Here is a 13,088-nt window from a genome sequence, read left to right as displayed (position 1 = left end):
TTTCAGTGGCAGTACAAAAGTTGCTCCTCTGAACATAAATAAAGTTTCCAGTAGCTTATTGAATTTTGGCCGCAAGCTGATTTCCCCAGCAATGACTTCAGGCAGTGCTGCTCTCCCGGTTGCAGGTAGCAGTGGCAGCGTTTCTTCTGTTGTCATGCCCACAAGGAGCACTGTAGAACTCCCTCCATCTCAGCAGCAGAGAATGATGAAATCTGAAAGTGTGCCAGTTCAGCTAAGCAAAGGTAAAAATATGCCATTTCTCATTTTAGAAAACTGAATTCTGTGATAAACAAAGATAAGGAGCTTTCAGCATAATATAGGATGGCAATATCAAATCTGCATATGAACTTGAACCTTGCTCATCTTTGCTTCCCATCCTGTCCATGTCTGATCTAATTTATTTGCCAAATTTTCCAACTCTTTTCCAGTTTAAGTCCCCTTGCTTTCTTTATTTCCCTCCTCATTACATCTTTGTTTGACCTTGTCCAAATTCTGTTGTTTGCAAATGTTTGAATGCATGATACATTCTTAGGTGTCTATTCATTTCATAAGTCAGGGGTACCCAGCAGGCTCCCCTCCAAAACTTATTTTTTAAATATTGTTTTGCAATTTAAAATATTAAATGGGAAGTCAGCATGCTGCAAACCAAACTCCAGCATCAAACAGAATTTTTATTTCCTGTTCTGTGAACTTACTCTGAGTTCCAAATTTGTCCCCCAGCTGAAAAAGATCACCTATTACTTGCCTTTAAGACTATTTGTTGTGCTCCTCTAATATCAATGTAAATCTGCTTCTATTTAAGTTTAACCAGTCAAAATGCATGCCCCTATATTATTACAAGAGCATTTTAACTACATTAATTTATTTTACCATTTTCCTGATATATGATTGCAGCCAAAACAAATATTGCCACTCTGCCAACTTATTGGCATAACCTTTTTTTTGGAAATAATTTTTATTAAGAATTTTAACTACAGTAGCAAAAACTAATACAAACTAAACTTAGAGGAAGAGAAAAGAACAGAAAGAAAGAATAAAAAGTGCAGGAAAAAAGAAAAAGAAACAAAGAGGAAAAGAAAGAATATAATAAAAAAGAAATATATAAGTTAGTGACTTCCAACCTTCATCAGGACAAGTATAAACATATTTAATAACTCTTCAACCCCTATAAGGCTAAACAGATCTCTCTTCATCCCATATCCCATCCCTTATCTATAAGCAAATCCATAAAACATCAACTTTTCAGTCCTGGTATCCACAAAAAATCCATAAAGTGTTGTAGGAACGTTGCAAAAAAGTCTTATTTTAACCTTGATCAAATAAACCAACTTTATATTTCTTCAATGTATTGTCAAAGGCTTTCACGGCCAGAATACAATGGCTGGTGTGGGTCTTCCGAGCTGTGTGGCCGTGTTCTGGAAGTTTTGTTTCCTAACATTTCGCCAGCGTCTGTGATGCTGCCTAACTCCCAGGAAGATACACACATAATCTGACACAAAACAAGCAGCCAATTGTTAACCCAACACCCCTCCCCACACACACACACACACACACACACCCTTCAGGCACCCTTGCTTATCTCTATAAATACCCACAACAGGGTCACATCATCATGGGCACAGTGAGAACTGCTCCTGTCTGTACTCCTGCCCTTTGAAGATGCCGGTCACAGATGCTGGCGAAACGTTAGGAAACAAAACTTCCAGAACAGGGCCACACAGCCCGGAAGACTCACACCCGCCATTCATATTTCTTCCTTTTGCTTCTAACAGTCTTAATCAAATATTGTTATAGGATTTGATTTCTTTTCAATTCTTCTTTATTCTATCACACAGATTTCTTCAAGGCCTTAACAAGCCTTTTTTGTAGATCCAATAGCAAAAAATCTTCCAGGTCATTCTCCTGGTTTATCATTCGTATTTCCCTTTTAATTTTTAAAACTTCAGCCAGTTTCTTTTGTATATCCAGTAAAGCACCCTTTTCCAAATGATTCTCTTAGCCTATCATTTGTAGTTCCACATTCTGTACTTTCTCTGTCTTGTCAGATAAAATTTGTTCCACATCTGTCATTCCTTCATTAACATCTTATAGACACAATTTATTAATAGAAGCAGACATCATTACTGACAGTGTTGATATTGTACTTACTAATTTCTGGCTCCATTCTTCAAAGATCTCCTTTAATATTTCCAGTGTTATAAAGTTTTGGGTAATTTTGTAAGTCCCAATATTAACTAACATCAAGAACAGGGTTGTATTTTTCTTTTCTTCTGCTTAAAATCATTAGTTCCTTCTGGTGTCCAGTTTCTAAAATCATTACTTATCTTTTGCTATGACTTACAAAGCCAGGATAGCCAAAATAAGTCTGTTTCCCATGATAAGTTATTTTTTATACTTAATTCCAACATTTTATAGTAAAAGTCAATATTCCAAATTTATCTGGAGCATTAATCTGTTTATAACTTTCTTAGATCTAAATCTTATTTAGCTTTTTGCTGTTTATTTCAAATTCTTTAAGTTTTTAAGCTTATAATTATTTTTTATTTTGTTTAGAGTTGAAGATAAACTCACCCAATGAAGTCTTTTCAAACTTGTCATTCCGAAGGTCTCTAATAGCTTTAAGATGGTAAATAGGTAGTTTCCAAAAGTGATTAGAAAGTGAGGTTTGTGAACTTAGTGTTTTTTAAAAGGCTCCGCTGCAGTTTTGAGCAAGATGGCTGATCCCGGCAACCGCCTGCAGAAAACTGCTGTCCTCCAGTCTCCTTGAAGGAGCAGCCATCCTGAACATATGTGGGTGATCTCCTGTCCTCTTCTTATCCAGAGAGATTCCAAGGAGCTGGTCTACTCACTGGTTTCTTGGTTTTTGCTGCGGTTGTCAGCTCCGCTTTCACAGAGCTGTCTTCAGTTCGTCATACTTCCCCTGGAAGTCTTCCAGCTTATTGGCATAACTGAGTATAGATTGATCTGTTTATAATCAACAGGACTAAAATTGTAGAAAAAGCCCTCTAGGTGATCAAATCCAACCACTTTGTGTATCCTCAACAAATGTCTATCCAGGTTCTGCTTGTACATCCAATGAGGAAGAGTTCAGTATTTCCATGGATAATTAGCCCCACTATTGTAATGTTTCCTAACCTTCTGTCAGACTAGTTGCAATAAAAGTGAAACATAATCAGAGACAGTAAGGGTGGAAAGGTCAAAAAGTCAAGATGGCATTTGTGAATGTGCAATCAAAGCTCTACCCCTTTCCATGTGTGTCAACTTTGTATGCACTTACAAAGGAGCAGGGTTTCAATCTTGACCATCATCTTGACTTTTTTTTACCCTCCCCCCACCCCATGGACACCCATTTTACATTACATTGGCATTGATTGTATCATTGACTGTGATAGGTTCTAACCACAAATGAAGGAATGTGATCAGTATTCTGTAATTCATGTGACAGAAATTCTTCCAATTCCATTTATGAGGTATAAATTTTATATCCCTGATAGCTTGTTCAAATGGGATAAAATATTAATGTAATCAAGTGACTGCATAGTCCATATTCATTCTGAGATCATTATTTCTCATTCCAAGAGGCTACATCTCACTCTCAACCAAATTACCAACAATCCCTGCTCTCAGCTGAGTGCTCTGCTAAACATTTGTTCACAAGTCCTAGAAAACAGGCTGTTGTTTTATCACTGTGATCCTTCCTCCTGTGCTTGCTTAGATGAGATTAGATAGAGTTCACTATGCCCTGGAAAGAGGACTGGCACCTAAACTAAGTATATTGAATATGAGTTTTTCATAAGCAGATTCATAACATTTACTTTACTTGTTTAAAGTATAATTTGATTTCTAGATTTGCATTTTATTTTTAATTTCAGCTTAGCATAGCAAAATAATTAGAAATGTAAAGTTTTAATAGGCTATTAAAGCTAACATAACATTTTCTTATCCAGCAAAACTTCATGTATCAATTATGTATAATATAATTATAATATTTAAAAAATACATGCAAACTTAAATACTGTATGGTTATTCATTGTTATACTTTAAATAATGGAACTGAACATAATATATTGAAACCATGAATAACCATTCTGTGATGGGCCTAGCTTAACTGTAGATACATAGAACTATGTTTGGTCCTTGCTTTGAGTAGCTCTGAAGGTAACTTCTGGTCATGTAAAGGCAATTGTAGAAAATCAGACTACTCTTGAAGTTAGTTATTCTTAGAGCAGACCACTAGCATTTGAAAGATCACTATAAGGTCTCTAAGCTCCATTGAAATTTTGCTATTAATAGCATTATATCAAAACTAGTTGTATAATATAGGAAGAGCCAAGAGCATTATCTGTATAATGTATACATAGAACTAAGCAGATCTTTGGGGTATTACTGTTTCTAATACTCATTCTGTACTATCAACCTCTTTCCATAGAAATTCAAAACGTCAAGATGAATGGGATGATTCAAGCTGATATTGTTGGAATAGAAGTAGTTGCTGGCCATAAATGTTATTAAAAAAAAAAAAAAACAGACCAAATCAGATGTTGTTTTTAATGTAAAAACATCATCGTCCCTTTTTTGGTTATATGAAGTTTGGAAGACTTGACCATATATTCTACTGTAAAGACTTCTTTAACTTTATTTACTAGGAGATGTAGTTACAGGCAGTGATGCCCCAGTATCGGTTCCTGTCCAGAATCTAAGTGCCCTCCACGGGACAGTTGCTACAGTAATACATGGTACGTTTTGCCTGTAATATTGTTATGGGGGTGCCCAGAGACACATTTGGTTTGTCATTTTTAGTGTGTACCATACATCATAGATCCACTAAGAGGCACTGTTGTTTAGGGAAAAAATATGCATCTTCCTTGCATAGGAGGCCAGAGTGGCTTTTTAAGAAAATGGGGGAAAATAAAGTCTTGTTATAATAAAACCAACAGTGCTCAAAAACAATAAATAGAAATATTAAAAATTATGTGCATTTAAAAAATAGAGAAGCTGAATAAATAATAGAAAATCTTAACCTGGGTGGTTGTTATTTCATAAATGCCTAGGTGAACAGCCACATCTTCAGTAACTGAGAAGGCTCTTCTCCTGGCCACCGTAACCCAGATAATTTTAATGTACAAGTTCCATGGTACTTAGGGAAATGACCTTTTAAATACTTGCTTCCTAAGCCATTTAAGCCTAACTAATGTCAGCCTAACTAATGTCAGCCTAAGCCTAACCCTAACCCTAACTAATGTCAGTACTTTAATTTTGGATGGCATAATTCACAAGTAACCAGATCAGTGTTTCAGGACTGGTGTGATGTGGTCCCATTTAGCTGTCCCATTTAATGCTCAAGCAACTACTTTCTAACCTGCATCCTTCCAGGTAATATATTCTCAGATTAGGAGTCCAAAAATAGAGCCATTAGAAGTTGAAAAAAACATCCCAGAAGAAGGCAATGGCAAACCATTTATGTGTTGCTACCAAGAAAACTACAAGGATGTGTACATGAAATCACCAGGAGTCGAGCTCAGCTTGCAGAGACTTTATTATTCCTCCTATTCTTGATATGTTACTAAGTTCTGTTGCTCTTGCTTATAGCAAATCTCTACCCTTTCTTGTGAAATTTCCCTCTTTCACATATGAAAATGTGAAGGATAATTCTGTTAATTAAATGATTATTAAAGGATCGTTCTGTTAAGCAAAATTGGGGAAATATCTTATACCCATTTGATTCAAGACATTGTTTCCATGCAGCAAAATCTTTTGGTAGCTAAAAGTTCCATTAAATGGAAGTAAACTGGTAGATCAAAGTGTAGATCAAATACTTATGTAATTTACCAAAGTGTTTAAACACTGCAAAACTGCACTTTCTACATTTTTTCTGTGGATAGTATTTGTGTGGCAGCATTGATGGCTTTGTATCAAAATGAATTAGACCAATTAAACTTGCATTGCTAGAAAATTCAGGCTACAGATGTTACTTCAACTGGATTATAAACAGAATAATCACCTGTTTTATAGAAAATCACATCACAAATTCTATTTCCATTGTATGTAAAACATTATATCACTAGATGGTCAGAGGAATTCTGGGGATTGTAATCCCAAGATATCTGGATGGTAATCGGTGGAGAAGCTGGGCTTCTGCACACGGCATGGGGAAGATACCATCTCATTCTCTGCCTCGATCCATAGAATGAATTGTGCCAACCTTATTATAACTTCTGCATGATTTGCAGTTTTACCGTTATATTTAATGGCTTTACTTAGATTGTTACTTCCCTCAATTATCTTAATAGTAGGGAAATATTTTAATACTTTTAAATTCCACAGACTTGCTTTCATTTCATAACCATCAAACATCAAAATGCAGTGAGAATTGATTTGTGTGACAATTCTTTTCATCTATATGGTCCACAATTGGAATTCCTGAAGAGAAGTCTTTTTTGACCACACAATCCTTTCCATCATGAAAAGAGACTGCACGTAGTTTCTGGAATTAAGGGCATAGATGTAAACTGCTACAAAATGCTTCAGTGACATGATATTCGTTTCATTCCCCCCTCCATCTTTGGGTTTTGTTTTGTTTTGTTTTCTTAACCTCCCGTTCCTTATCCAAAAAGGCCATTAACATTCTTTCCCATTGAGCAAAAGTATTCATTAAAGATTAAACTATTGAGAGAAAACCTTTTCTAAATATTTTTCTACCTGTACAAGTCTTGCAGGTCCCCTGAACTTGCTGAAATCTCCCATTTATGTGTGAGTGAGTAGTTACATTACAATTAGCACTTAGAGAATTACATCGTTGTTATATAGTAATATATAGTATTCTCATTCTTAATAGGTATTTACTTCATAGTCTCTATGCATTGCATCATTTCATTCCTTTACTTGAAATTTTTAAGCCATCATATAATTTGGAGGAAAAAGGAGTACAGTATATGTGTGTGTAGGCTGTACATACATACAATGTGTATTGACTGGATTTCTCCTAGTGCAGGTATCTTCTTATGCACAAGATATGTTTTGTTGCTTAGTTTTATGGTCTTTGGTGCTAAATACATGTTGTAGAGAGCTCTGTATGGTGCTTTGCAGTAGCACTCTGTACTACAGGAATAAATGTGCCTTGATATCATAAAATCCATTATGTGCAGATCTGCTTCTGAAAGTCACCATTCAGTTAGGGAGCTCTTTGATGATGATGATTTTTTTTTTGGCTTCTCTCTATTTGCTTTGCAGGGCAAAGTTCAAAAAATGGCAGTCCTTCTCCAAGCATTGAAAGTTTTTCTGGAGGACGTGAATACATTGGGTCTCCACCTTTGTCTGCAACCAAGAAAGAATCTTTTTTCAGTACAATTTCCCATTCTCGTTCTCATAGCAGAAATATGAGCAAAAAGGAATCTGTAAGTGTCTATTTCTTGAGAGATACATTTCACTAATTCTTATTGTCTTATTTACTTTGGTTTACTTTATAACTCCAGTATTTATATATGTGAACAAACTCATATTTCTTAACGGAAACCAAACCATAACATTTTATAAAAGTTTAGTACATTTGTTATGTTTTATGGATTATAAATTTCTTAAAATTTCTAGTTTCATTTAAATAAGGGGAACTTCATTTTTCCTTGGAACATCTTAGAAGGAAACCTGAATTTGTTCTTAATATTCTATGGCCTTCCATATTGTCTTGCAATATGCAGTTGATAATAATACTGCATCAGGTAACTCTCATGGCAGACCACCATTAAACATATCTCATAGTAGTCCTGTTTCAGCATCACTCTAGGATATTTTGTTGTGATGGATTGGTCACAGCCTGAAAAAGATTCAGAGAATGGTTTTAAAATTTTTCAAACATACCTTAGTTATCTGAAAAAAGCTGAGAAAATGGAATGGTAAATTCGGTTCTAAAGTGAAAGTAAAACAGTTGCTGAGGTTTATTTAATCTTAACCCTTGCCCTTCCAATAAATCTTGTTTAAAAATTCTCAGTATTTTGCTTTTGGTTAAACCCTACAAAGGGTTTGATGTTAATCTCAACTCTTAACTCCCCTTTTAAAGGGAGGCTACCTTCTTTTCTATTCATGAGTTTGATTGGGGCAACTTTTTCCACTAGAAATTTCAAGAAATTTATAAACCATAAAACGTAACAAATGTACTAAACCTTTGGAACTCTTGGAACACCTCTAACTACTGAACGGTTCATAAACACCATATTTCAATCCCTGAATCAGGTGGATGCTTAGAACAGTCAATTGGCTAACACCTTTATTCACATGATGCAGCAATTTGGTCAACTACAGCAACCAGTTGTGGCTGCAGTTGCAACTCCTCTCATTCTTGTTCCTCCAACCATGTTAATTTGCTCTCCAGGTTCATCAATGGAAAGTATAATTAATCCCCAGTGGATTCAAGACTTTCATCACTCAATGTGAATTACATATATCTTTGAGACCAGCCATGTTTTCTACCAGTTGTACTCAGATATGCCAGATGGGCAATTCCCATCATACATAACTATTCTATAATGGATGATTGTGTGGCTTTGATTACTTTGCCAGAAGGACCTACATAAGAAAAATTGAGAAATTGATAGGTTATATGTAGCAAACTTTCACTTGTATTCAAGAGATATGGACTGGAATAAAATTGCTTTAATTGATTGACTTAAAGAAGGTGTATCTAATGAACTACAAAATAAGCTAGTTATGAGATAGCTAATGTAGATAGATAAAAGGCTAGTGTAGATTTTCTAGGCCAGAAAAGCTGAGGCACACTGGGAATGGAAAAGAAAGTTTCCATTCAGGGAAGATTCAGGGAAACTGGAGGAGTGGGACTATAAAGGGTGCAAAGCTTTCTTTTGCACCCTTTATAGTCCCACTCCTCCAGTTTCTCTGAATCTTCAGACTATTCTGGTGTTGACTACTTAGGAACAAGTAGATTCCCCACCCTCACCCCCAAATTTGTCAACTGCAGAGAAATAACATAGATGTATCTTGGGTTTATGTTTTTGTTGTAGCAGTTCAGGACATTTTATATTTGTTTGCCTGGCTAAGTTTTCTTGCCCTGAATTGGCAATGAAATGCTGTTTTGCTGGTAAATTCCCCAGTCTGGAAATTCGGGAAGTGAGAGAGGCCTGTCTTTCAAGAGTTCAGAAGGGAAGCTGTCAGGCAATGGGGGGAGGGGTTTCAACTTACAATGCAAAGTAGAACATTTTATCTTGTCTGTTATTCTCTGCTTAGCAACTAGTTATTATGTATACCTTTCTGCATTATTGGACTGAGGACCAATGGCTAATTTTATTGACAAGGCTATTGGACAGTATGTGTTACCCACTCACACAATTGAACAGCCAGTGCATGTTGAAGACGGAAGACTCCTACACTTTGACCCCATTACTGAGTGTAGTGCTCCTCTTCACTTCATCATTGATGAACATTGGACATTCTATTTTACATTTTCCTTGCGTTAGAGTCGCTGGGAGTTGGACAGTATATAAATTTAATAAATTAATTATGATCTCATTCTTGCAGAAGGACTGGCTACAGATCCATATTCCCGATAGTCACTAGGATTAGGAAACTGTCATTTGCTTCCCAGTATTATTAAGATCACCATTTGCAGGCACTCGAGACCTGTTCTCCCATTATCACTGGTCAACAAGTTATTCTTCCAGTTCTATCAGAAAATACTCTGACTTGGCTTGGATTCTAAAATGATTAATTCAGTTGTTGAGATTTCTGAAAAATTATCCCTTATCCTTACAACAAATCTTGTTTACAAAGTGGGGATACTTTTGGCTGAGTTAGCTATTAAGAGCCTGACATTTAGGGAAATTCTGAATGGTGTCTCTCAACTACTTGGTGCTGCCACAGGGTAAGTCCATGGCTGAACACCTACTTTATTTTATTTTTAGTCGGTTGAAAGAACGGTCTGTGCTGTCAGTAGACTATGTCTAGTAATAAAGTCAAGTGTATTTTGTTCTTTCAAAGATTTAAAATTAGAGGCCCCGTCTCTGTCCTGTATGAGCCGTTGGGCGGCTGAGCAAACAGCAACAGCCTATGGGGAGGGGGTATTGTCTGTCAGAGAGGAGGAAAGCTCTAGAAGTTGCTGACTATCTCAACCTGTAAATCCCACTCTAGGGAGTCATACCTGTCGGATAGATGAAGTGGAGTGATATTACTTACAGGAGAGGCTTACTTGTTTGTGACAACTTTCTGTTGTTTCAGAGGATTAGATGAAGACTGTATTGTAGAAGGTGTTCACTGTCTCTTCTTCTTTTTCCCCATGACAGCAATGCAAATGTACTTTCTGTAAAAAAAACTGAACCAATAGTAGCAGTAACAATAACTTAAAAAGTAAAACAGTAAAAGATGGTCATTAAGAAAAAAAATCAAGTGATCTAAAAACAAACAGTGGACTAAAATATAGGTAGAATAAAAAGCTTTTAGGAGGAGCTCATTATAAGAATTATAACCACATCTCCATCTTAAATCCCTCCTCTGAACATCTATTTTATTTGATCAGTGAGAGCTGTATAGCTGCTAATATCAATGTTGCTACAATTAATAATGCTATTTTTTGGTCTGATTGTCATATATTAAGCAGGCTTCCACACTCCTAGAGCAGAAGATATTCCTTATATCATTTGTTGCTTGTGTGCTGCAAAACATAATCTAGATTAGTAAAATGGTACCCTTAGTTGTCTTAATCAAGTAAGTGATATAATGTCTCAAATTTAGCGTCCAAATGCCCCAGTGTAAAAATATAATGCCACTTTCTGGGCCATCCCTAGCTCAGGAAATGTAGAAGAGGCAATTGCAATTGGGTATAAACTCCATCATCAGAAATTGACAGGAATGTCTCTGCATTTACTGCCTTCCCTAAAATAGGAACAATGAAATAAGTGTATCTGCTATACAGGTTGGATTGGATATTCTCAAATCCTGTTTATGGCAGCAGCCACTCAACCCACGTGTCCTTTCATAAATTCCTTGTAGAAAACCATAACCCTAAGTTTCTGTTGAAAGGTTTACTTCATGTAATTGAAACCAGATGCTTAAGGTGAATTTAAGAGCATGCAGAAATCCTTTTAACCTGGCTTGGCAGGAAATGTACACATTATAGAACACTTGGATGGGAGTTAACTAAGTAGGGGATGGTTGAAAGCACATTTGATTCCCCTACTTACTCCCATTATCTTTATTCAGTTAATATATGTACATAAAGCTTTAAGTATTCTATCAGCCAAGAGGGGGGAGAAGAGCTTTTGATCTTTATTAAAACAATCCACAAGCAGCAAATATATTTTGCTTAAATGAAGTATCTTGGGTCTAGAAAATTTGTCTTAAGATGCTTTAAGACACCAATATAAATTAATTCATTTCAACTTTCCTCTTTTAAAATGAATGCTAGCGGTTTCTTATAGTAACAGTTGTTTACAAGCCAACTTATACTCCTGTGTTTAAATTTCATTTTTAAATTACTGTAGTGTCCAACTGACTTTTGGATATTATTCAAGAAATCGTTGAAGTTTTTTAGTTATCAGCAGGGTCAAGTATAAAGGTATGGGAGGCTTTTTTTGCAGTTTCCTAGAAACTTAGTGATAATTTTTTTTCTGTCAGAATGGCTTGCGTTTTCTCCTCTTCAGTGGAGTTCAAGCCAGAACTATTTATATAATATTATTATAGTTGTATTTATTTACTAGGCAGGCAGTCCTTCAACCTAAGCTATGCAAGGCTTTATCAACCAAACTGAGCACCTTGAATTGGCCTTGGAAAACAGCTGGCAGCTGATGTAGCTTTCTGCATAAGGGTAGAGGTAGGACTTACCACCCATGCCACCACATTCTGAGCCAGCAAGGTTTCTGGACAATCTTCAAAGACTACTCCACAAAGAGTACATTCAAGTAACACAACCTTAAGGTTATCAGAGCATATATCATTAAAATTAAATTGTCTTCCTCTTAAGAATTCCCTGAGCTGCATCATCACTGCCTTCTCCTTAAGTTTTAAGATTCTTTCCTCAAGAAAAGTATGCTGAAAGGAGATCTGTGAGTTTCAAAAAGTACTTCAATTGTGGATAGGTAGATTTAGTAATGAAACCATGCTAATTTGACAGGATATGGCATAATTTTCTATAAATTTATTTTGGAGATAAATATTCTTGAAAATTTCACTGCCACCATTCCTAAATAATAAGTGGTTTTGAGTTTATATTGATGCTATCACTTCTCTAATCAGTTATCAAGCCGTTTCCTATTAGCATAGTATCTTATTACATGTTGTTTCTCATTTAATCAGAGGTTGAGTTGATTATGAACAATTAACATTTTATTAAACAGTGGCATTGTATGAACAGATAGTACACTTTTTATCTTTACAGAAGTACATCAGTGAAACTCTCTTGCTGTACATAATTACTGAATTAGTATTCGGTTTATCTCAAGGATTTCTAGAGCCTTCCTTTTCTTTTGCTTTATACAGTATATGATATAATGTTCTTCTCATTTTCCTTTTCTTTTTATTTAGTTCTCACTATCAAGTGTGTTTTTCCTGTCCTCTCCCCCACACACACACCAAGTTCTCTTCCTTTTTAGATTTTTTTAATCCTGCCTTTATTATTTTTTTTATAAATAACTCAAGGCGGCGAACAAACCTAGTGCTCCTTCCTCCTCCTATTTTCCCCACAACAACAACCCTGTGAGGTGAATTGGGCTTAGCTTTATGTCTAACTTCCTTATGAAAATGTAATAAATTATCCTGTTATTTGCATTCTAGCAGAGCAAAAAAACAGCAACAACCCCTCTTCATCACATATGCCTCTTTTCCTTTTAGGTTAAACTACTGTCCTTCAACAGGTTCTAAACAAAAGAGTATCTTGTGCCTGATTTTTTTTTTAAAAAAAATTCTGTTTCCTGGCTTAATAAAACATGAGCAATAACAGATAGATAATTATCTTTCACATTGTTAGCTGCTACTGCTTTTTTCCTCAGCTTTCTCCATCTCTGTGCAACCTCAATTTCCTACCGAGAGTAGCATTGCCATCCTAATTAACAGATAGTTTTGATTTATATTTCTCAGTTCACTGTCTCCCT

At 35.7% G+C, this 13,088-nt stretch overlaps 1 protein-coding gene across 7 annotated transcripts in view; it reads left to right on the top strand.

The window, feature by feature from the left end:
* Positions 1-13,088, top strand: part of TBC1D5 (TBC1 domain family member 5) — a 294,380-nt gene that overhangs the window by 243,509 nt on the left and 37,783 nt on the right. For 6 of the 7 annotated variants that reach the window (XM_088150763.1, XM_088150760.1, XM_088150762.1 and 3 more), the window contains 3 exons: positions 7-242; positions 4,647-4,736; positions 7,231-7,394. In XM_088150763.1, coding sequence (XP_088006889.1) covers positions 7-242; positions 4,647-4,736; positions 7,231-7,394 — 490 coding nt within the window. The remainder of the gene's footprint in view (positions 1-6; positions 243-4,646; positions 4,737-7,230; positions 7,395-13,088) is intronic. The other variant, XM_088150764.1, reaches the window with a different exon arrangement.

Source organism: Python bivittatus, unplaced genomic scaffold (assembly GCF_059951505.1).
Source record: "Python bivittatus isolate LINGU-HERP-01145 unplaced genomic scaffold, Pbiv_v1 ctg000610_np1212, whole genome shotgun sequence".
NCBI lineage: Eukaryota > Metazoa > Chordata > Lepidosauria > Squamata > Pythonidae > Python > Python bivittatus.
This window is presented reverse-complemented; position numbering and strand designations above follow the sequence as displayed.